Here is a 25,434-nt window from a genome sequence, read left to right on the forward strand (position 1 = left end):
CCTACCATCCGACTGTCACAGATTCATCATTCCAAACCAATCGTTCCCAGTCATCCATTGCCCACTGCCATCCTTCTTTACACAATCTCAAGCATTGCGTAGCATTGATTACAGACGTGAGTAGCTGCTCCACCACTGTACGCCACTATTTTTTGACTCATTATGCACATTGTGCGAGTTGGACTGCTGGTAGTACTTTGAAATTCACGAATGGTTCCATTCGCTGATTTCATACGATTTTTTACAAGAATCGTCCGCAGTGCTCGACAGTCTCTGTCCGTCAGTGCAGGACGTCTGCGTGAATTTGGTTTAGCTACGGTTGTTCCTTCTCAGTCACATGACCATGGGTCGAATTGTGCAGATTTCGAACGGTTGAAATGTTCCTAATGGATCTGGTGCTTAGGTGACATCCTATGACTTGTAGACATTTGAGGTTACCGAGCCCTCACGACAGACCTATTCTGAGAATGAGATTTTCACTCTGCAGCAGAGTGTGCGCTGATATGAAACTTCGAACTCGGGTTCGAGTCTCGGTCCGGCACACAGTTTTAATCTGCCAGGAAGTTTCAGGCCTATTCTGAGTTACTGCTTCTTTACTGACAACGCAATGCTGCTCGCCATCTTTTATACTGGCAGGTCCGTCTCTCGTGACATCTACTGGTCAATTCCGCATCACATAGTGGTGTCCAGATAGCTTTTATCAGATTATATCCAACGATCGTCATTATTGTCAGTCTGTCTGCCACAGGTATTTGCCTCCGTCTTCGTGGGACTGTTTTCTGTAGCACAGCGGACAAGAGTGATTCATTAGGTGTCACTCTACCCAAGCCATTCTTGCAATGGAGTCGGCGATACTGATCTACCATGTATCGCCCCCCCCCCCCCCCAGTATCTCCTTGACAATGGTTCTTCGTGGCGATTCAGTTGTTGCCTGTGAGTATCAACCTCTTAGGCATGAAGTGGACACGCGCATATGGTATGTTTTAGCGTGCATTCTTCACCACAGGCACATTCAGAGACTTTCCTTCGCTCTCTGCTACGCGAAAAGGCGGCGTAACAAGTGTATCACTCCTTTCCAATTCCTCTCTCGCTGACTCATGTCCAGCAAATCTCTTATGTCTGGTAAGAAACAATAACTTCGTCTTGCTGGTTGGACATCAACCCGATATTTCTGACGAGGTTGGAGGACTATTTACTTCTAGACTGTAATCCAGTTAAATTCCGCATTTTCATGGTATTCTTCTTTCTTCAGTCATCACCACTTCTATCGTATCTGTGGATCGAAGGGGCACATCCTAAGTACACGGTGTCCCAAAAAGAATGACCTGATTATAAAAAGAATTATTTATTAGAAAGAAGGGCTCAACACCAAAAAATTGCATTCTAAATTACTCAGAAAAGACAGACGGTCATAAAAATCCACCATAAATGTTCAATATATCTTCCATTAGGCTGCACAGATGACATCTAGCCGATAGCCGAATTCATCCCAAATTGAGCGTAAGGTGTCTTCTGTCACTGAAGCTACAGCAGCTGATATTCTGGTTTTTAGTTCATAAATGTCACAAGGTAAGGGAGGAACGTGAACACATTGTTTAACATATCCGCCCCCTGAACTGCGATCACTGATTGAGTACGTCTAAATTCAGCAGCACAATATGCCTTCTGTGCGGACGCCATATTGCGCGAGACTGGCTGCACGCTCCAGGTAAGCGCTCGTAGCGACATCTAGCGGATTTTTTCTGAAAATCTAGACCATGCCGATTATATCTAGCGCTGTTTCAGTTACCTAGTGACATTTGTCTCAATATCATTACAAATTAAAATAGGGTCATTCTTTTTGGGACACCCTGTATTGTTTCCACCGCGTCATAGAATGTAGTGTATAACTCGCTTCTCCCTAAATCCTCGCGCTGGTATTGTACAAAGAACAATTAAGAAGATTCCGTTCCAAGGTCGTAAAGTGCAGAATCGGTATGCCTACCAGGCAAAAGCGCTGTTTCATTGAGGCAATCATTCTACCGCAGCACCAGGTTGAAAATGTCCGTTTGGGAAAACACTGTGTCCTGCTGCTTGAAGAAGTCCGTAAATGCCTGTAAACCGAGCGAGGTGGCGCAGTGGCAATCACACTGGAATGACATTCGGGAGGACGGCGATTCAAACCCGAGTCCGGTCATCCTGATTTAGGTTTTTCGTGATTTCCCTAAATCGCTTCAGCAAATGCCGGGATGGTTTTTTTTTTAAAGGGCACGGCCGACGTTCTTCCCCATCCTTCTCCAATCCGATGGCACCGATGACCTCGCTGTTTGGTCCCCTCCCCAAAATCAGTCAACCAACCAACCAACTGCCTGCTGCACATCCTCGTCCGATAGAAATCGTCAACCCACTAAGGCTTTTTTTAAGGGACCGATGGTGCGATAATCGCATAGGGAGAGATCAGGACTATAGGGCGGGTGCTCAATTGTCTCCCACTTTCCTGCTTTAAGACATTTGCGATACGGGGACGTGCCTCATCATGAAGCAGCAGTATCCCTTGTTAAATTTTCCCCGACGTTTGGCCCCAACTGCACGCCGTAATACACATTTTTCATTCTCAGATGCACTGGTACTTGTCCTTCGGCAGCCAAGAAAACAATAGCAGCACGTTGGACCTGTTGGGACACATTTAATATGACATCGCCGTAGTTCACGCATTTACCGCACGTAGTTCGGAAAGACACGAATGCCACACTAGTTCTTTGCCTAAACGTCGCTACTTATATACCCGTATTGGAATCGCGCTATGTCGCATATCCGATGCAACAATGCCCTCAGACGAAAACTTCCTGATCGACCCTTGTAAGTCTGTCCGCCCAAACAATCGCACAGTATCCCATCGTTCGTAGTCAGTGAACTGTGTAAGACAGACACAGACTTATTTGTCCGGCGATTTACATGTATTGTGAGCGTTGATATACCTATTACACTATCTTGAGTTATACCACTTGCACTTCCCACGAAATTTCCAAGTTAAGAAGGAGACAGTAATTTCTAATTTTTTAAATTTTTTTAGTTTCATAGTGCATAGGCATAGGTATTTTTCCTGTACAAATTTACGAGTATTATATTTTCAAAAATTTCAACTTAAGATCTATAGTTGGGTTTAAATATTTATTCTTATGTACTTTTCAAAAACTGCCTACAACTTTTCGGTTCTTAAATTTTTACTGTGATACTTCATCCCAGATGTAGTTATCTAGGTTTATATGTAATTGCAATATCCTGAGCCACTTCTTTCGTCATTATCCGCCGGGGCTTCCCCAGTATCTCTGCTGCGGTTTATCAGCTTGCCTGTGAAGTGATAAATCGAAACTCTGATTTTCCGCCCTGTTCCCAGCGTGAATTGTGCTACAACTCGAACGTTTAAAAAAGTATTGCTTGTTGTTGTTGTTGTGGTCTTCAGTCCTGAGACTGGTATGATGCAGCTCCCCATGCTACTCTATCCTGTGCAAGCTTCTTCATCTCCCAGTACCTACTGCAGCCTACATCCTTCTGAATCTGCTTAGAGTATTCTTCTCTTGGTCTCCCTCTACGATTTTTATCCTCCACGCTGCCCTCCAATACTAAATTGGTGATCCCTTGATGCCTCAGAACATGTCCTACCAACCGATCCCTTCTTCTAGTCAAGCTGTGCCACAAACTTCTCTTCTCCCCAATCCTATTCAATACCTCCTCATTAGTTACGTGATCTACCCACCTAATCTTCAACATTCTTCTGTAGCACCACATTTCGAAATCTTCTATTCTCTTCTTGTCCAAACTATTTATCGTCCATGTTTCACTTCCATACATGGCTACACTCCATACAAATACTTTCAGAAGCGAGTTCCTGACACTTAAATAAATACTCGATGTTAACAAATTTCTCTTCTTCAGAAATGCTTTCCTTGTCATTGCCAGTCTACATTTTATATCCTCTCTACTTCGACCATCATCAGTTATTTTGCTTTCCAAATACAAAACTCCTTTACTACTTTAAGTGTCTCATTTCCTAATCTAATTCCATCAGCATCACCCAACTTAATTCCACTACGTTCCATTATACTCGTTTTGCTTTTGTTGATGTTCATCTGATATCGAACTTTCAAGGCACTGTCCATTCCATTCAATTGCTCTTCCAAGTCCTTTGCTGTCTCTGACAGAATTACAATGTCATCGGCGAACCTCAAGTTTCTTCTCCTGCTTGCTCAATATACAGATTGAATAACATCGGGGAGAGGCTACAACCCTGTCTCACACCCTTCCCAACCACTGCTTCCCTTTCGTGCCCCTCGACTCTTATAAATACCATCTGGTTTCTGTACAAATTGTAAATAGTCTTTCGCTCCCTGTATTTTACCCCTGCCACCTTTAGAATTTGAAAGAGAGTATTCCAGTCAACATTGTCAAAAGCTTTCTCTAAGTCTACAAATGCTAGAAACGTATGTTTGCCTTTCCTTAATCTAGCTTCTACGATAAGTCGTAGGGTCAGTATTGCCTCACGTGTTCCAACATTTCTACGGAATCCAAACTGATCTTCCCCGAGGTCGGCTTCTACCAGGTTTTCCATTCGTCTGTAAAGAATTCGCGTTAGTATTTTGCAGCTGTGACTTATTAAACTGATAGTTCGGTACTTTTCACATCTGTCAACACGTGCTTTCTTTGGGATTGGAATTATTATATTCTTCTTGAAGTCTGAGGGTATTTCGCCTGTCTCATACATCTTGCTCGCCAGATGGTAGAGTTTTGTCAGGACTGGCTCTCCCAAGACCGTCAGTTGTTCTAATGGAATATTGTGTAATCCCAGGGCCTTGTGGCTTGTCAAACTCTTCACGCAGTATCGTATCTCCCATTTCATCTCCATTTCTCTTCCATTTCCATAATATTGTCCTCCAGTACATCGCCCTTGTATGGACCCTCTATATACTCCTTCCACCTTTCTGCTTTCCCTTCTTTGCATAGAACTGGGTTTCCATCTGAGCTGTTGATATTCATACAAGTGGCTCTCTTTTCTCCAAAGGTCTCTTTAATTTTCCTGTAGGCAGTATCTACAGGGTGTTTCAAAAATGACCGGTGTATTTGAAACGGCAATAAAAACTAAACGAGCAGCGATAGAAATACACCGTTTGCTGCAATATGCTTGGGACAACAGTACATTTTCAGGCGTACAATCTTTCGAAATTACAGTAGTTACCATTTTCAACAACAGCTGGCGCTGCAAGTGATGTGAAAGATATAGAAGACAACGCAGTCTGTGGGTGCGCCTTCTGTACGTCGTCTTTCTGCTGTAAGCGTGTGCTGTTCACAACGTGCAAGTGTGCTGTAGACAACATGGTTTATTCCTTAGAACAGAGGATTTCTCTGGTGTTGGAATTCCACCGCCTAGAACACAGTGTTGTTGCAACTAGACGAAGTTTTCAATGGAGGTTTAATGTAACCAAAGGACCGAAAAGCGATACAATAAAGGATCTGTTTGAAAAATTTCAACGGTCTGGGAACGTGATGGATGAACGTGCTGGAAAGGTAGGGCGTCCGCGTACGGCAATCACAGAGGGCAACGCGCAGCTAGTGCAGCAGGTGATCCAACAGCGGCCTCGGGTTTCCGTTCGCCATGTTGCAGCTGCGGTCCAAATGACGCCAACGTCCACGTATCGTCTCATGCGCCAGAGTTGACACCTCTATCCATACAAAATTCAAACGCGACAACCCCTCAGCGCCGCTACCATTGCTGCACGAGAGACAGTCGCTAACGATGTAGTGCACAGGATTGATGACGGCGATATGCATGTGGGCAGCATTTGGTTTACTGACGAAGCTTATTTTTACCTGGACGGCTTCGTCAATAAACAGAACTGGCGCATATGAGGAACCGAAAAGCCCCATGTTGCAGTCCCATCGTCCCTGCATCCTCAAAAAGTACTGGTCTGGGCCGCCATTTCTTCCAAAGGAATCATTGGCCCATTTTTCAGATCCGAAACGATTACTGCATCACGCTATCTGGACATTCTTCGTGAATTTGTGGCGGTACAAACTGCCTTAGACGACACTGCGAACACGTCGTGGTTTATGCAAGATGGTGCCCGGCCACATCGCACGGCCGACGTCTTTAATTTCCTGAATGAATATTTCGATGATCGTGTGATTGCTTCGGGCTATCTGAAACATACAGGAGGCGGCGTGGATTGGCCTCCCTATTCGCCAGACATGAACCCCTGTGACTTCTTTCTGTGGGGACACTTGAAAGACCAGGTGTACCGCCAGAATCCAGAAACAATTGAACAGCTGAAGCAGTACATCTCATCTGCATGTGAAGCCATTCCGCCAGACACGTTGTCAAAGGTTTCGGGTAATTTCATTCAGAGACTACGCCATATTATTGCTACGCATGGTGGATATGTGGAAAATATCGTACTATAGAGTTTCCCAGACCGCAGCGCCATCTGTTGTTGAAAATTGTAACTACTGTAATTTCGAAAGTTTGTCTGCCTGAAAATGTACTGTTGTCCCAAGCATATTGCAACAAACGGTGTATTTCTATCGCTGCTCGTTTAGTTTTTATTGCCGTTTCAAATACACCGGTCATTTTTGAAACACCCTGTATATTGCCCCTAGTGAGATAAGCCTCTACATCCTTACAATTATCCTCTAGGCATCCTTGCTTAGGCATTTTGCGCTTGCTGTTGATCTCATTTTTTAGATGTTTGTATTCCTTTTTGCCTGCTTCATTTACTGCATTTTTATATTTTCTCCTTTTATCAATTAAATTCAATATTTCTTCTGTTACCCAAGGATTTCTACTAGCCCTCGTCTTTTTACCTACTTGATCCTCTGCTGCCTTCACTACTTCATCGCTCAGATCTACCCATTCTTCTTCTACTGTATTTCTTTCCCCCATTCCTGTCAATTGTTTCCGTATACTCCCCCTGAACCTCTGTACAACCTCTGGTTTAGTCAGTTTATCCAGGTCACATCTCCTTAAATTCCCACCTTTTTTCAGTTTCTTCAGTTTTAATCTACAGTTCATAACCAATACATTATTGTCAGAGTCCACATCTACCCCTTGTAAAGTTTTCAAATGTCGAAATCATGTGATTCATTGTAATTAAATTAGTAATACAATTCTCCACTGGCACACGGCGTTCAGTCTATTGCCAAATCCAGACTCAGGTCCGGACCTTAGGTTGGAAATGGAACACGCACATATACTGTACTGTCACATTAATATGACCACCTGTAAAAAATCGGCATAACTACCTTACGCAGCGTGGAACGCTGCGAGATAGGCAGGAAGAGGGCCATTCAGGTTCTGGCGGGTATCTATAGGGATGTGGACCAGATGACTCCAGTGCCGTGGCCAGCTGTGTTAGGTTTCTCGGTCGAGGATCCATGCCGCCAACAGCCCGATCGAGGTCGTCCCACAAATTCTCAAATGGGTTTAAATCTGGGGATATTCATGGCCACGGGAGTACGGTAAACTCATCCGTTGCGGAAAAACAAACAGCGTCTAGGTATGGACATGGCCCCCAAGAGCAGATGCATACTCGTTTGATCCACTGTGCCTTCCAGAATGACGAGATCACCCAAGGAATGCCACGAAAACATTCCCTAGACCAAAACTGCCACGACTGTTGCAGGGTGTTTGCTTCCAGACGTCTCACGCCGTACACGCCAACGGCACCTGTCCGATGGAACGTAAAATACAATTCATCTGAAAAGGCTACCTGTTGCTGCTCGGTGGATCTCCAGTTGTGGTATTGGCGTGCAAATTCCAGCAATCTTCGCTAGTGATCAGCTGTCGGCATGGGTGTGTGAACCAGGTGCTTTCTGCGGAGAACCATCCACGAGACTCAGAGGGGCACAGATACGGGTTCACAGGTAGATGTCGTGTTTCTTGACTTCCGCAAGGCGCTTGATACAGTTCCCCACAGTCGTTTAATGAACAAAGTAAGAGCATATGGACTATCAGACCAATTCTGTGATTGGACTGAAGAGTTCCTAGATAACAGAACGGAGCAAATCATTCTCAATGGAGAGAAGTCTTCCGAAGTAAGAGTAATTTCACATAACTATTGTATTGTATTGTATGTTAACCGGGGACCTAGAAACGACGGAGAGGCTCCGTCCCCGCCGCAGCCGCAGTGGTCCACAACCCCACGACGACTACCGCAGTCCACTTCACTCCTCCGCCGCCCCACACCGAACCCAGGGTTATTGTGCGGTTCGGCCCCGGTGGACCCCCCAGGGAACGTCTCACACCAGACGAGCGTAACCCCTATGTTTGCGTGGTAGAGTAATGGTGGTGTACGCGTACGTGGAGAACTTGTTTGCGCAGCAATCGCCGACATAGTGTAACTGAGGCGGAATCAGGGGAACCAGCCCGCATTCGCCGAGGCAGATGGAGAACCGCCTAAAAACCGTCCACATACTGGCCGGTTCACCGGAACTCGACACAAATCAGGCGGGCGGATTCGTGCCGGGGACCAGGCGCTCCTTCCCAAACCGGAAATCCGTGCGTTAGACCGCACTGCCAACCGGACGGGCTTCACATAACTAACCTTCATTGTCACGGTAAGCAACGAACAGAAGAAGAAATTGGTAAAAAGTAAACAATCAGTTATTTTAACCATCGTTGCACTTTGAAATATAAATGTAAAATTTTCCACAAAATTAATCTTTATTGTCATAGACCGAATATAAGATGAAATTAGCAAAGGGAAACAGTCAGTAGTTGTAATGAGGTGGTTTCACTTTAGAACCACTGGGACATTACAGTTTCCAACCACCCATCGTTTCATGTGATATATTTAAAGGCAAATGCGGATTTCCTAGGCAAAATCCCACATCTCCAAACTTCTGTGAACTCATAACTCCTGAAACAATTTGTAATCCTAAATGGCAAAAAAATGACCTAAAATTTAACAAATCTTATATCACAATTACAATCTGTCATTTCTACAATACTCGTAAAAGAAACAGTGCAAATTCAGATATACGTTACAATAACTTAGATATACTTACTTTCACCATCAATGATCTTCTCAATATGGCCACTACGAAAAAAAAAGGCAAATCAGCATCCCCGCATCAACTGTGGCCTTGAACGTTATAAGTGAATCCCACAATGCACTTCATTTGTAGAAGTACCTCAGTGTACCACAAGAAGTCTGGGTCTTAGCATCAATGGGTTCTTACGAAAGGCGCTGGTACTTAATGAAATGGTGGTTTCAGGCAGATACTACTGGGGCTCAAGGAGGTCTGAGAATAGCATATTTTCTGACACTGATGCTAAACATCTTTCACGAGATGTTACTGTACGTAAAAATAGTATGGCCGTTTCTAGTAATTGTGGGATAGAAATTTTGATGGGATGAGGGCTGATGCAGATGTCTGTACAGGAGGGTGTGTAGTTGCATGGAAAGGACTGAGTGGTCGGAGTGTTGGAGTTAAACTGTTGATAGAATTAGTTGAATAAAGGTTAAGGTTGGAATCCTCATTGGACAGGATGGGTGAGAGACGAATATGGCTACTGGAATAGATTGGTTTCTTAGTTATTAAGAATTAGAGGGAAATATTTGTTGTTTCCATGACATCGGAGCTGGAAGAGAGGATGTGGCAGAGGGTAGTTTAAACTAGGGTGAATAGGTTGTTTGAATACGAAGTATTCCCGGTCGAGGGAGTACGTGGCTGTTAGATTGATGTGGAAGAAAGGTTTGGTAGCTAGGGAGATTTGTTGGAGTTTGTGAGGATATAATTGAGTAGCTTATAGTATGTTACATAAATGGGATGAGATAGTGGAAATACCTGGAGAAAGTTGTAGGATAGCGTTAGGTGACTTCCCTACCTAGGTTACTAAGCGTTTCGAGAGTATGCAGTACACTGGTTGGAGGCTGGTTAGGAGGTACCGAATCTTATTTTGGGTTTCGTATGACACCTTTGCAAAAAGCTGCTAGATTGGTCAGTAGATACATACTTGCTCCGTCAGTTTGCGCAGACGCCGTCGCCGCCACCAGACACCATGCCAGCAGTCGGACAACCACCGCTGCCCCCATCTCCCTGCAACATCAGACACCCACGTTAATTGGTAACAGCCCTCCGACAACGTCTTTTGTGCTATGTTTTTTATGAAAACGTACTGTCCCAGTGGCTAAATATGGGACACAAATAAGACACAGGAACGACTTTTACATTTTGAAGAGCAATGCCTACCAAATAAAATAATAAATACATCTTATCCACCAATCCAATTCCTGCTCTGTACAGATAACATTGGACTACTCTTATACACCATCCTCCAGAAAATCCAACCATCACCTCAACGTCATCTAAAACAGTTTACTTTGTAGTGCAACCAATGACTAGGCAAGATCAATTCTTCCGAGACCCAAGCAATAGCTGTACGACGAATCATCCACAGTTTCTCTGCCCCAACAAACCTTCCGTAGTTTCTACCCCACCTTTTATAACATCCTATCTATATTCCGAGGGAAGTACCGACGTCAGTCGCAATTGGGCATTGAATTAATTCAGTGGACAAAGTTGAATGTATCTGCCGGACTGGGACACGATCCCGGACATTCTGCGTTACACGAGTGGTTTATTTCCGTTCCCAGTTGCGGCTGACGTTGATACCGTCCTCAAAATATTGATAATTACGGCCGCTGTATCAAAAACAGTGGTGGCTTACCCGTCGGACATTCTGACAGAGCCGGCCGTGGTGGCCGATCGGTTCTAGGCGCTACAGTCTGGAACCGCGCGACCGCTACGGTCGCAGGTTCGAATCCTGCCTCGAGCATGGATGTGTGTGATGTCCTTATGTTAGTTAGGTTTAAGTAGTTCTAAGTTCTAGGAGACTGATGACCTCAGAAGTCCCATAGTGCTCAGAGCCATTTGAACCATTCTGACGGAACTGGCACCACACGTACAGCGAAGGAAAAAAATCGCAGAACCAAAACATAATTTATGTAATGAAATTTCGGAAATATATCTCTTTAGGTTAACATATTTAAGTGATTAACACTGCATAATCAAAGGTTAATGTAAGCGCAAGATAAGCCATTGAAAATGTAAAATACCAGTACACTAATAAATGGTGTAGCCGCCAGAGTGTTGAATGCAGGCATGCAAAAGTGCATGCATTGTGTTACAGATACCGAATATCTGTTTGTGAGATGGAGTTCCATGCCTGTCGCACTTGGTCAATCAATACAGGGAACGCTAGAGTTTTCGTCCGATAATGTTCCATATGTACTCAACTGGAAACGATCTGGTGATCGCGTAGGCCAAGACGACGTGTCAACACAATGTAGAGTATGCTCGATTACAACAGGGGCATGCGTGTGAGCGTTATCCTGTTGGAAAACATCACCTGGATTTCTGTTTTAAGAATAGCAGCACAAAAGGTCGAATCACACGATTGTCATACAAATTTGCTATCAGAGTGAGTGGGATACCCACGAGGGTGCTCCTGCTGTCAGACGAAATCACTTCAAACGATAGTTCCAGGTGAAAGTCCAGAGTGTGTAGCACGCAGTCATGTTGGTTGAAGGCCCTCGACTGGTCTCTTTCTAACCAACACACGGCCATCACTGGCTTCGAGGCGTCTGTTATGTTTTCATCAGAAAACACAACAGACCTTCACCCTGCCCCCCAGTGAGCTCTCGCTTGACACACTGAACTCGCATATGGCGGTGGCTTCGGGTCAGGGGAATGCACGCTACGGCGCGTCTGGCTTGGAGCTGTCCTTGAAGTAACCTATTTATAACAGTCCGTTGTGTCGTTGCGGTGCCAACTGATGCACGACTAGCTGCTGCAGATGCAGTTACGACGCACCAGAGCTATAAGCCGAATACGACGGTCTCCAGTCTCGGCGTTGCCAGTGGCCGTCCAGACCCCGGACTTTTGCGACCGTACGTTCTTTTGACCACCACTGCCAGCAATCATGTACAATTGCTACATTTCTGCCAAGTCTTTCTGCAATATCACATCCAGTTTCTCGTTGCCCTGGTACACGACCACGTTCAAACTCAAAGAGGTGTTGATAACGGTGTCTTTGCCGCCTTAAAAGCAATTATGACCAACATCATCCTCCACGTCCAATCTCAAAACTAAAGAACGCTCACGACCATTAGAGCGTGTGTTTGAAGCAAACCTGACTTTTATTCTGCTAGTGGCGCTTCTATCGACGGTCTTATCCATCTAGCGCTAAATTTGAATCGACACATCTTTCAGATGTCTAAACGCGCCTAACAACTTTCGTTTATGTCACATAACTCCTTCTTGGTGCTGTGATTTCTTTCTGTCAGTGAGTATAAAGGGTGAGCATTAAAACCGACGGATTCCTGACTGAAAATGGAGGAAAAAAAGGTCCTGTGAATCTGTGTCCGGAAATGCATCGTTGCCATTGTTTATTTTTTATTTATTCTGCCCCCCGTCGGGCAGACCATTCGCCGGATGCCGGTCTTTCAATTTAACGTCACTTCGGTGACCTGTAGTCGATGAGGATGATAGGATGATGATGAGGACAGCGCAACACCCAGTCCCTGGGCGGAGAAAATTCCCCGACCCAGCCGGGAATCTAAACTGGGTCCAGAGATTTGACAATCCGTCACGCTGACCATTTTTTTTCCTTTTTTTCCACTTTTTTCTTTTATTGGTTATGAAACTGAATTGCGTCTTGAAGACAATGTTAGAGAATTGTAATCGAAATAGATTACCGTGAAAATAACTCTCTCTCCTATACTGTTGACTGCATTAACGGAACGCAAAATATTCTTCCATTAGAATTTAAACAAAAATGAGAGAGAAGCAAAAGTAAAAATTAAGAGAGGAAATTAAACTTCTTCAGTGATGCACGTCTTATGCATTAGAATTATTTTTTCCTTACTATTCTTGTGCTGTGGCGTGACTCCTGTTACTTGTTGGATAAACATGCTTTTTCGGGGTTCTGTTGAGGCCTTCACGGCTACCGTACCGGCCCCGGGGCACACGAAGTCCCCACCGTACTTCACCCTCAACAGCAATCCCCTACTTTGGCAGTCTATCTTGTTCCGTCGATTTCATATTATTTAGGTATTAACCGATGTCTTGTTTCTGAAACAAAATTTGCATCCTATTCTCGAACTTCTTTTTATGGTCTTTGTCCCGGTATATTTTGAAGTATTCATCTTTCATATATTCCCGATATTCTTGTAGATTGTCATTGCCTTTGTTGTTGACAACATAATTGACAAAATTTCCGAATACCCACAAGATGACATTGTTTTTTTGTGGTGGAAAGGAAACTTCTTCGGGGAAGAGTATATCGTGTAGTGTGATCTCTCTTCCATCGGTCCGTTTGAGAAAAGCGACTTGCAATACAATGTCATTCCAAATATTCTTGTATCCATTACAGATGAAGCGATGTTTTAAGGAGTCCAAATTGTGACATTTTTAGCACACATTGGTTGCATGTAGTCCTATTGAATACAGTTTTTCATTGGTACTAATGATGTTGTTGACAACTCTGTACCATGACGCTTGCACTTCCGTAGCCAGTGTTTTGTTATTTATATTAGTCCATATTTTTTCCCAGTTTTTGTTGGGATACTTCAGCTCCATTTTATTTTGGTTTTCGCGTGATTGTAACTTCTGTACTATAGGCCGGCCGCGGTGGTCTAGTGGTTCTAGGCGCGCAGTCCGGAACCGCGGGACTGCTACGGTCGCGGGTTCGAATCCTGCTTCGGGCATGGATGTGTGTGATGTCCTTAGGTTAGTTAGGTTTAAGTAGTTCTAAGTTCTAGGGGACTGATGACCACAGCAGTTGAGTCCCATAGTGCTCAGAGCCATTTGAACCATCTGTACTATATATTTACTTGTCCTTTTATCTTTGTCTGTTAAAGCCATTCAGCTACCGGGGACGGACGGTAGATGGTGCTGACGAAAGACAGTTCTTCTTACAACGTGCCGTGTGTCCCTTGTGTGTTTCAGGCTGTGTGATTAACGCTGCGTATTGTAAGCAGCAGAATGGTCCGGCATTCAAGTTGGGAACAAAACCGAGATTGTGTTTGGGCACAGCAAGCAGTTGGAAACGCTAGAGAGGCAGCATGACTATACTAAAACAAGTATCGTCACAGACACCAAACACATCATATAACTTTTCAACTCCTTTTTGGGCGTTTGTGTGACCATGGGTCCTTTCAGACAGACGACTGTGCAGGGAGGTGGATGGTTGTGTGTACACCGGATATGGAGGACCAAATTCTACAGGATATTGATATGAACCCTAGTACAAGCTCCAGGCAAGAGGCTCGCCAACATCGTGTAAAACAAAGTACTGTTATGTGTAACCTGCAAGACAACCGCTACTATCCCTTTCACTTGCAATCTCATGACGGACACTTTGAACATCTGTTGCGACGTGAATGCGGAACAGTCCTGTTCTGTGTTCCGGGACGATTTGTAGTCGTTCGACGCACACCTTCCATTTCCGGATACGTACTGACTGGACCTTTTTTCTTCAATTTCCAGCCAGGAATCCACTGCTGCAGTTTGTCGGTTTTATTAATATTCACCTGTGTAATATATTTGTGGGCTTGACTGCTATATCCTAGGGCGGATGCAAATAGGGTCCAGACCTCTTGCCGGCCGCGGTGGTCTAGTGGTTCTAGGCGCGCAGTCCGGAACCGCGAGACTGCTACGGTCGCAGGTTCGAATCCTGCCTCGGGCATGGATGTGTGTGATGTCCTTAGGTTAGTTAGGTTTGAGTAGTTCTAAGTTCTAGGGGACTGATGACCATAGAAGTTAAGTCCCATAGTGCTCAGAGCCATTCATTCCAGACCTCTTGCGGGAAAATAGGCGATAACTGCCTTACCTTAGCCGATTCCCTCTTCTACTCCAAGAGAACACTACCAGTGTAAATAAACGACCCTGATGTAACTTGGCTGGTATTTAGAGGAGTCAAAATAAAACAACACGGATTTTTTCATTTTTGCCCAGTTTCGCTTTTAAGGGGTAAAAGACACTCACAAACGTAATTTTACATCTTATGCTTAGAGGGAATATCTCCGAAATTGTGATGTGTAAATATGTGTTTCATATAAAAGTTAAAATGTAATTACCACTCTTGAAAATTGTATAATCAACTTTTGTAATAATTTGAAATTTTGCAGAACACTCTAGCTCCATTAATTAATTCGAAAAATTAAAACTTTTGTTGCAACGTAAAGAAGCTTTGATGTTTCATACGTCAATGTGTAACAAAGCTGGTTTCTGAAAAACCGATTTTGGAAAATAAGCTGCACACAATGTGTTGTCGGAATATTTTCAATATAACTAATCAAATTATCTAAACGTTCACTATTGTTATATTTATATTACTTATTTTTGTTTTGTGTTTTAAATTGATATTTTACGATTTACATTCATGTTCATTATTGTTTTTTAGTTTACCGTTTCACATACATGTGTTATGTTAATTGGAAATGATAAGTAACTCATTATTACTCGTATGACACAAAATCATTACAATAGTGCTTATCTGTAAGGAAATACTTAAAACGTAACGTTTTTTACACAATTCTCATAAAATGAACGAATTTTTTTCACATAATGCACACGACGGACAACTTAGTGTAAAACAAAATTCAGCGGAAATTCAAGTTGTGACGTGTGAATCTCTAAATATTCTGATTTGTAATAGGCATATTTAAGTATATTGGAAAACCTTGTTGAAGAGAAGCGATTATGTGTCAATGACTGCCGCTTGATTATATTGTTTCTCAAATGGAGACTGACATCACAGTCGTTCAGCAAAATTAGATCTGAAAATCTTTTCAAAAAGTTTTTCCAACTTCGAAAGCCATATACGTCCCACTGCTGCACCAATGCCGTCGAGCCTTTTCCTCATGTACGACCCTGAAAACTGGTTTTTCACGCTGAACACACCCTTTTCATAGTTCAAAAGGAAACTAACGGGAAGTCTGGACCAAGACCTCGAGAAAAAATCTTCTTGAAGCCCCAAATAACCTTGTAGCAGCATCGAAATCCGGTAAACTAGCGCCTGACCTGGTCAACAGATATTTGAAAGAAATTTTCTTTCCCAGTGCGGGAGAAAAATCTGTACTATTGTTAGATTGTTTTGGTGCTCGATGAGAAAGAACCGTTCTGAGAGTCGTACTGGAGGACAAGGAACTTGTTCATCTAGTGATCCCAAAAGGCGTGACGGCACAGGTACAGCCGGGAGATGTATACGGCTTCTGATTTTCATTATTAATGGCTATAAAAACGTTTGCACCACTGGCGTTCAACCTATCTTTGCACGTTCATTCCAATCACGTTTAAGAATTTCAAGGCTATTAACACCTGCCGGCTGCTGGGGCCGAGCGGTTGTAGGCACTTCAGTCCGGAACCGCGCTGCTGCTACGGTCGCAGGTTCGAATCCTGCTTCGGGCATGGATGTGTGTGATGTCCTTAGGTAAGTTAGGTTTAAGTAGTTGTAAGTCTAGGGGACTGATGACCTCAGATATTAAGTCCCGTAGAGCTTAGAGCCAATTGAACCATTTTTATTAACACCTGGTTTCAGAAAACTTTCTGTCCCTAGTACTGTCTTCCATGAACGCTGCTGTAGTTAACAAATACTGTATTAATGTTTTCGTCTTCAGGTCTGCCATGACAAAGGCTGCTACCGTCAGGTAACAGAGCTGATGTTCTAATCTGTCTGAAAAGAGACATCAGGCAGACGCCTGTTGGAACCTAGGATGGCCTCTGAACGTAGATGATATGCAGCGAGTTGCACCCAGTGAGCTTAATCGTCGCCGGGAAAGCCTCCTTCACCTCTTGGACGAAACCACCCGGAAACGAAATACTCGTCACTGGCCTTCCTTCTCAGTCTGCACGCCATTTCCGTAAGAGGCTTGTTAGGCATTAAGCTGGTACTGAGTAAGCCGCAATATTGCGCAATATGTTTACGGCATCACAACCCACCTGGAAACAGCGTCCTCGATTGCTACTGGCTGAGCAAAACTCGACCATATAACGTAGCGCGAATTTCCTATGCTGCTAGTGGATGAAACGCTTGATACGGGAGCTCTCTCGTGGTAGGAGAAACAACAGGGTGCAGGCCGCATCCAAGGGCGTCGAAGGGTGGATTAATAGTCTGAGTTTTGTTCAGAAAAAGACAGGCGTGGGCTGGAACCGAGTATGACCGGCAAGAGCTTAAAATGGTGTTTACCTATTATTATTCATGAGCGTCAAATACTGTTGTCTTTCGTGTAATGTAAACAGTGCTGTCTCATGAAGTACAGCACAGAATAAAAAAGGCGTCTCTTGGAACAAATTTATGTGCTCTTTTTCTTGAAAGGAAGTCCTGAATTTTTCAACGGTCATCACAATTACAGCACCACTTTATAAGCGAAGCCACGACCAAGCGTTATCCTTTGCAGTGAGAGGGACATTTCAGAGGGATATTTCAGTTCCAACGTACGAAGCATCCCGTGCTCACGTAGATTTACTCTCAGCAGTGGGCAGTATCTTAGATCCGTCGAAAAGGGACAACCGTGAGGCCAGTAGAAACTTTCAGAGGCAGGTGAGTGTTGACCCACCAGGATGGGTGAATTGCAGGGTGCTGCGACATAAGGGAAGTTTAGGGATAAATCTGAGTGGATCAATGGATCTATTAGTAGGTCTAGGAAAACAGTTCGTGAGTGTATTAAAAAGAAGGATAGTGTACCAGTCACAAATTGTGAGAGTATCTTGCCGTTTACTGTTAGTTTGCATCACTAGGAAAGTCGTACGAAACAATTGATTATATCGATCCTTTTGTTGTTGGCAATTAGAATCATACACTCCTGGAAATGGAAAAAAGGAACACATTGACACCGGTGTGTCAGACCCACCATACTTGCTGCGGACACTGCGAGAGGGCTGTACAAGCAATGATCACACGCACGGCATAGCGGACACACCAGGAACCGCGGTGTTGGCCGTCGAATGGCGCTAGCTGCGCAGCATTTGTGCACCGCCGCCGTCAGTGTCAGCCAGATTGCCGTGGCATACGGAGCTCCATCGCAGTCTTTAACACTGGTAGCATGCCGCGACAGCGTGGACGTGAACCGTATGTGCAGTTGACGGACTTTGAGCGAGGGCGTATAGTGGGCATGCGGGAGGCCGGGTGGACGTACCGCCGAATTGCTCAACACGTGGGGCGTGAGGTCTCCACAGTACATCGATGTTGTCGCCAGTGGTCGGCGGAAGGTGCACGTGCCCGTCGACCTGGAACCGGACCGCAGCGACGCACGGATGCACGCCAAGACCGTAGGATCCTACGCAGTGCCGTAGGGGACCGCACCACCACTTCCCAGCAAATTAGGGACACTGTTGCTCCTGGGGTATCGGCGAGGACCATTCGCAACCGTCTCCATGAAGCTGGGCTACGGTCCCGCACACCGTTAGGCCGTCTTCCGCTGACGCCCCAACATCGTGCAGCCCGCCTCCAGTGGTGTCGCGACAGGCGTGAATAGAGGGACGAATGGAGACGTGTCGTCTTCAGCGATGAGAGTCGCTTCTGCCTTGGTGCCAATGATGGTCGTATGCGTGTTTGGCGCCGTGCAGGTGAGCGCCACAATCAGGACTGCATACGACCGAGGCACACAGGGCCAACACCCGGCATCATGGTGTGGGGAGCGATCTCCTACACTGGCCGTACACCACTGGTGATCGTCGAGGGGACACTGAATAGTGCACGGTACATCCAAACCGTCATCGAACCCATCGTTCTACCATTCCTAGACCGGCAAGGGAACTTGCTGTTCCAACAGGACAATGCACGTCCGCATGTATCCCGTGCCACCCAACGTGCTCTAGAAGGTGTAAGTCAACTACCCTGGCCAGCAAGATCTCCGGATCTGTCCCCCATTGAGCATGTTTGGGACTGGATGAAGCGTCGTCTCACGCGGTCTGCACGTCCAGCACGAACGCTGGTCCAACTGAGGCGCCAGGTGGAAATGGCATGGCAAGCCGTTCCACAGGACTACATCCAGCATCTCTACGATCGTCTCCATGGGAGAATAGCAGCCTGCATTGCTGCGAAAGGTGGATATACACTGTACTAGTGCCGACATTGTGCATGCTCTGTTGCCTGTGTCTATGTGCCTGTGGTTCTGTCAGTGTGATCATGTGATGTATCTGACCCCAGGAATGTGTCAATAAAGTTTCCCCCTTCCTGGGACAATGAATTCACGGTGTTCTTATTTCAATTTCCAGGAGTGAATATTGTTGAACCTGACACTCGAGAAGATAATGAGAGAAGCTTTCTATAAGAACTTTGAGGGCACCGAGATATGTGGTGTGAAAATCACAAATCTCGCATTTTCTGACGGTGCAGCCCTGTTGTCCAGATCCAAGGAAGAACTGACGCTGTGTCCAAACTACAGTTTGTAGATGGCAGCGAGCAGAATCGACTTGCATGTGAACGAAACGAAGACATAATACCTGGTGACGAGCAGGACTGATGCTTATTGAATAGACCCACTCCAGTCTGTGGTAATCGGAAAGGGATCATAATTTTAAATATCTGGCTTGGGAGAGGAGGTAATCTTTACAGAGGATGTATCATGTGTGGTAGAAATCAAAGCGAGTATCCAAGCCGCAAACCGATCATACTTCAGTCTGAGTCAGCTTTTTAAATCGCTCAGTCCCTCAAGGAATCGCAAACTGCAGCTGCGCAAAACATTGATGCAACCCGTAGAGCTGTATGCTTGCGAAACTTGGACTGTCCGGAAAAAAGCGAAAAGTCTTAAGAAAGATCTATGGTTCGATACAAGGTGATATCACTAGAGAATAGAGGATCCGGCATAATTGTTAATTGAATGAAATCTACAATAGATCAAGCAATGAAGGCCTGATGAGAAGCAAGCATAATTGTGGGCTGGATGAAATCCACAATAGACCAAGCAATGAAGGTCTGATTAACAAGCACTTTGTATGGGCAGGACATGTCACTCGGATGGATATTTATCGATGGCATTGAAATCCATGGATTTTATCCTCCGTGCAACACCACTGTTCCTAGTGGAAGAAAAGACGCTGAGATGGAACCTATGAGGGTTTACTGCAAATCGGAATAATGGCAACAGAAGGCACAGAATAGAATCTAGTGGAAGAGGAGCCTTTTAGACACGCGTAGTCCCCTGAGCCATATCGCGTAAAGTAAGTAACGGGAAGCAAAATGACGCTTTCCTTTGACACTGGGCGTCGTGTGAAAGACGTGATTAGCGGTATATGTTTATGTTTGCAGCAGCTACACATTGCAAAAACGAAATTGCAAATATCTGTCGAAGAACCACAGTAAATGCACCTGATGTCTCTTGGGACGAACACTCGGTAAAACCAGACTTACCGCTTGTTATTACCGAACACCCCCCCCTTCCACTCCCCCCCCCCCCCCCGCCCCCTATTCGTAACGACCAGAAGGAGGAGAGTCAGCAGGATAAGAAATCCGCTCTGCCCCATTAGGTGGCTTACACAATATGGCAAAAGTGTAGATGTAGATGTAGATGTACTGTTCTTCCCATCTCAGTAACAGGAGAAACTAAGTTTCCCTATAATTCCATTCATTCGGTGTGTCTTGGCTCGCAGCATCGTGTAAGATCGCCTGTGGACTTGGGAAGTAACATGAAAAAGCAGGTGGCAAGTGTAAATACTGGGCTATTCAAAAATGGTTCAAATGGCTCTGAGCACTATGGGACTCAACATCTTAGGTCATAAGTCCCCTAGAACTTAGACCTACTTAAACCTAACTAACCTAAGGACATCACACACATCCATGCCCGAGGCAGGATTCGAACCTGCGACCGTAGCAGTCCCGCGGTTCCGGACTGCAGCGCCAGAACCGCACGGCCACCGCGGCCGGCACTGGGCTATTCCTGAGGCATATTGGTGGAGAAAGATATAACACAATGGGCACTATTTCTAGTCCTAATACGGCGTACACATCTAACTAAGTTAATTCCGTTTGTAGTGATATTGTTCTCTACGGCTCTACCATTCCTCCACTGACTGTTTGCATTTTAAAGAACACAGTAAATCAATAGTTGAGCGATCTCTAAGTTAAAACGTTAGATTCTTGATGTAATCTGTCTTTTCCTGGAATCCCTTCGCAGTTTCCCCTATTTATCGACTTCCGAAAAGTACTTGGCTCATTGTCTTATCAACGATTATTTTCGGAAGTCTCAAGCAAAATTTGTGATTGCGTTTCTTGGTAGAGAAGACGCAGCACGTTATCTTGGATGGAGAGCCTTTCGACAGATGTAGAAGTAACTTCAGTCGCGCCACACGGAAGTGTGCTGGGACCATTGCTGTAAATGTTGTTTATTAATGATCTTGCCGACAATATTAATAATAAACTCTGACATTTTGCAGACGATTCAGTTATCTCTAATGAAGAACTGTCTGAAAAAAGCTGCACAAACATTCTCTCGGATATGATAGGATTTCAAAGTGTTGGAAAGATTAGAAACTTGCTTTAAATGTTCAGAAATGTAAAACTGAGTACTTCACAAAACGATAAAACGTACTATCCTATTATTACAATATCAGTGAGACACAGTTGCTCTCGATCAACTCGTACAGAGATACCTGGATGGAACAGTCTGTATGTTTATGAAATGAAACGATCACCTATGGTCAGTCGTACATAACGTATGTGCATTGTAAGAATACTAGGAATATCTAAGAAACGACGAGATTACTTCTAAAACAGCCGTGTGGCCCATCCTAGAATATTGCTCGAATGTGACGGAGCCATACCAAATAGAATAAGTTTATTGAATGAATTCGAATACAAAGGTCTAAATGAATGGTCACTGGTTTGTTTGACCCGTAGGTGAGCGCTACGGAAATGTTGGTAAAAGTGAAGTCGCCAGGCGTTTGAAGATGGACGCAAATTAATCAGTGAAATTTCTTAGAAACTTCCGGAAACAATCCCTCGAAAGAGTCTTTCAAGTTTTACTACGAACTAGGTTTTATTGAACATTCTAGGAATATATTGAAAACTCATGATAATCCCTCCAGTAAGGATGGCGAAGACAAATTAAGAGTAGTTTAAGCGCGCACATCACTCGCGAATAGAGCAGCAAAAACCCCTAATAAACAGTCCGTTGGAAAGTTCTCTGTGGCATGAACTCCGTGTTAGTTTACAGAGAATCTTCTTTTTGAGATTCTGTAAGTTCGAGACGAATGAGAATTTAAGGGGTAGACTAGGGTAGGAATTTATTTTGAGCCATATGTTTTTATTGACTTAAAATATTCCTCAGAGAGCCTATTTTTAACACCCATTCATATAAAGTGTGCCATAATTGTTACAATACGTTAAAACCGCACCTTTATCTGGCAATTCGAATGCTCGAATGCAACTGACGTAATCCTGTAATAGTTGCTGCTGAAGGCATAGGGATGCTGTTAGTTTCGGATAGCATCACAGAGAGTATTAGTAACAACTAAAATACTATTCTCAGGAAGCTTTCTTTGTAATATTATTCATTTACGGTAAGCAGTCAGAGCACGTGCTTGTCTCGCGTCTGCTCAATTTGTCATTTCGCTTGTTTTTTATACGAAGTAAAACGTGAGTGCTTGAAAACAACAAACGTATTTATACGTATAGAAAAGGTTCGAAAAATAATCACAATCGTGCAAAGAAAGCTTTCATTGGTAACTGGAAATCAGTTAATCGATATAATTTAGTCCAATGAGTTTCGACGTGGACGAACAAAAGGCCAAATGTAGGTACCGGCAGTGCCGATTAAACGTTTGTTCAATTTCAGTATTAAAAAAGCGCAAGCTGAAACTTTAAACGTGTGATTTTTCAAGTTGTCGGGAGCTATAACTCATGAAATATGCACACAATTACGTTATATCTTTTTGTAACTTGTGAGTCAACTTTTTTACGCTTTAGTAAGTAGGATTTTTGGGATATATTTTAATTTCGATTTTTGTGTACGTTTTTATACCGACTTTTTGTCGAAAAAGGTTACATTTATTTCAGAGTACCGCCATTTTGTTAAGAAGCATTTTTTTAAATATGTAAACTTAGTACATTTGACAATATCATCAGTTTCAAAGCAGCATTTGAATTTTTGTTCAGGTTGGAAATTGCGGCGCCTCGCACTCCGCGAAAGCCTTTCCTCAATGTCATGTAGCGTCATATGAGTGCAAGTTTTTTACTTAGAAATACATAATACAATCTTAAACGTGTACAATAAAAGTCCAAAGTCTGTTTTCTAATTGTTATTTTATTGAAAAATCTTGAATATCGTTTACAAAATTGATGTTACCCTTATCTCCCCTTAAATTCAAAATCTGAGATGGGCTCTATATTTCCTACCACTCTACTTCCGTGTGTATACTTTCCACATAAAATACAAGTAACTTTGTTAACTTACCTTCTCTTCGCCGATGGTATCGGTCCTTGCAGAAAACAGTTTATTTCCGATAACACCTACTAGACTCTTAACCACTTCTGACTCCCTGCCGCTAATTCACTACTATGTCTTGAAACACACCTGTCTCTCTTTGTGCAGTAAATGTACACCGTCTTTCACAAAGCTATGCAAAACTGCCTGTGACTGAAGAGATTAGAGGTTGCCGTCGATTGCAGCCGCTCCTGACTTATCTTATCGTCCACCTTTTATCATTGACGCACGTTTTTTCATGCTTTTTTAAAAACAAGATGACAGGATATCACTACATGTCGGGCGCTTGTTCACGTGTCGCTGAAATCACCGATCGATTTTTCACTTTCCTGCTTCTAGTTTCTTCCCAGCCACGTTGTGCTCATACACTTGTCATCCTGTGGTAGGGAATTCACCTCGGAGCAGCTCTCCAATGTGGACAAAGAACTGCTGTTTTTCCTGTTATCGCTGACGGTAGAAGCATCGGAATGTTGACCAATTGCTCAATGCAGATAGAGATTATCTGATAGATATCCAGAAGAGACACCATATGAATGTAAGGTCCCAATAGACAATATAACTGAAGCCGTAACAACTGTTTCGTGAAATAAGTAAGGGAGGAAAACAGAAAGACCACCAAGTACGCACTGGCATTCACACACAACTTCTGATTGTCTTGCATTTCATATAATGTAAGGAAAAACCAAGAGACGAGGAGACACTGATATCAAATGAATGTTGGTGGCGAGTACAGGAAGTCGCTTGTTGGCCAAGTACGATGAGCCTAACTGAAGTGAGACTTCGAGCTGTACAACAACTTACCATACGCATGAAATGGGCATAGCAAAGGATTGACAAACCATGACACGTTCATTAGCTATCTAAAAATTAGACAGTTTTTCTATATTTGTTAGAAATGATCCAGTGTCAACAGTGTGCCGAGAATAACAAATTTCAGGCACGGCCTTCACTTATCGACCGAGAGTAATGGCTGTCGCGTAGAGTCGTCAGTGCTAAAAGACCAGCAACACTGCGTGCAGTAACCGTAGAAATCAGTGTGGGACGTACGACGAAGATATCCGTTAGGACAGCGCGGCGAAATTTAGCGTTAGTGGGCTTTTCCAGTAGATGACCGACGTTAGTGCCTTTGCTGACAGCACTACATCACCTGCAGCGCCTCTCTTGGGCACGTGACCATGTCTGTTAGACCCTAGATAACGGGAAAACTTTGGCTTTCAGTTGGTAGTAACTGATGGTAAGGTTCGAATGTGGCGCAGACTGTGGTGTCACCGCCAGACACCACACTTGCTACTTTAAATCGGCCGCGGTCCATTAGTACATGTCGGACCCGCGTGTCGCCACTGTCAGTAATTGCAGACCTAGCGCCACCACATGGCAGGTCTAGAAAGACGTACTAGCACTCGCCCCAGTTGTACGACGATTTTGCTAGCGACTACACTGACGAAGCCTTTCTCTCATTTGCCGAGAGATAGTTAGAATAACCTTCAGCTAAGTCCATGGCTACGACCTAGCAAGGCGCCATTAACCATATCTGAGAATTTCACTTGTATTATCAAGAGCGATGTACCACAAGGATGAATTAAAGTTAAGTATAACATCAGCTACGTACTTTTCTTTATAGCATTCATCACGTATCCTGTTTCAGACCTCACGCAAGCCGGCGTGAGTTAACGCGTGCATTTCGGTTACCCGTCACTGTGGACTGGCTGTCTTGTCAGTCCACAACACAGACCCCACGAAGCAATGGACTCAAGTTGTCAACAAGTTTCTGTGCGAGCTAGTGGTGGCTTCATAATGGTGTGGGCTGTGTGTACGTGGAATGGACTGGCCCAACTGAACCGATCGTTTGCAGCCATTCAAGGACTTCATGTTCCAAAATAACGATGGAATTTTTGTGGATGACAATGAGCCATGTCACCGGGCCACACTTGTTCGCTATTCCTTTGAAAAACATTCCGGACAATTCGAGCGAATG

At 44.1% G+C, this 25,434-nt stretch overlaps 1 protein-coding gene across 2 annotated transcripts in view; it reads right to left on the bottom strand.

Moving 5' to 3' along the window:
- The window catches only part of LOC126092315 (cadherin-23-like), a 517,289-nt gene that overhangs the window by 393,482 nt on the left and 98,373 nt on the right, over window positions 1-25,434 (bottom strand). The window contains exons 1-2 of one of the 2 annotated variants that reach the window (XM_049907845.1): window positions 23,430-23,588; window positions 9,989-10,071 (exon numbers count right to left, since the gene is read on the bottom strand). In XM_049907845.1, the coding sequence (XP_049763802.1) occupies window positions 9,989-10,067 (79 nt within the window). In that variant the 5' untranslated portion in view covers window positions 10,068-10,071; window positions 23,430-23,588. Of the gene's footprint in view, window positions 1-9,988; window positions 10,072-23,429; window positions 23,589-25,434 lie in introns of those variants that run through there. The other variant, XM_049907844.1, reaches the window with a different exon arrangement.

Source organism: Schistocerca cancellata, chromosome 7, assembly GCF_023864275.1.
Source record: "Schistocerca cancellata isolate TAMUIC-IGC-003103 chromosome 7, iqSchCanc2.1, whole genome shotgun sequence".
Taxonomy (NCBI): domain Eukaryota; kingdom Metazoa; phylum Arthropoda; class Insecta; order Orthoptera; family Acrididae; genus Schistocerca; species Schistocerca cancellata.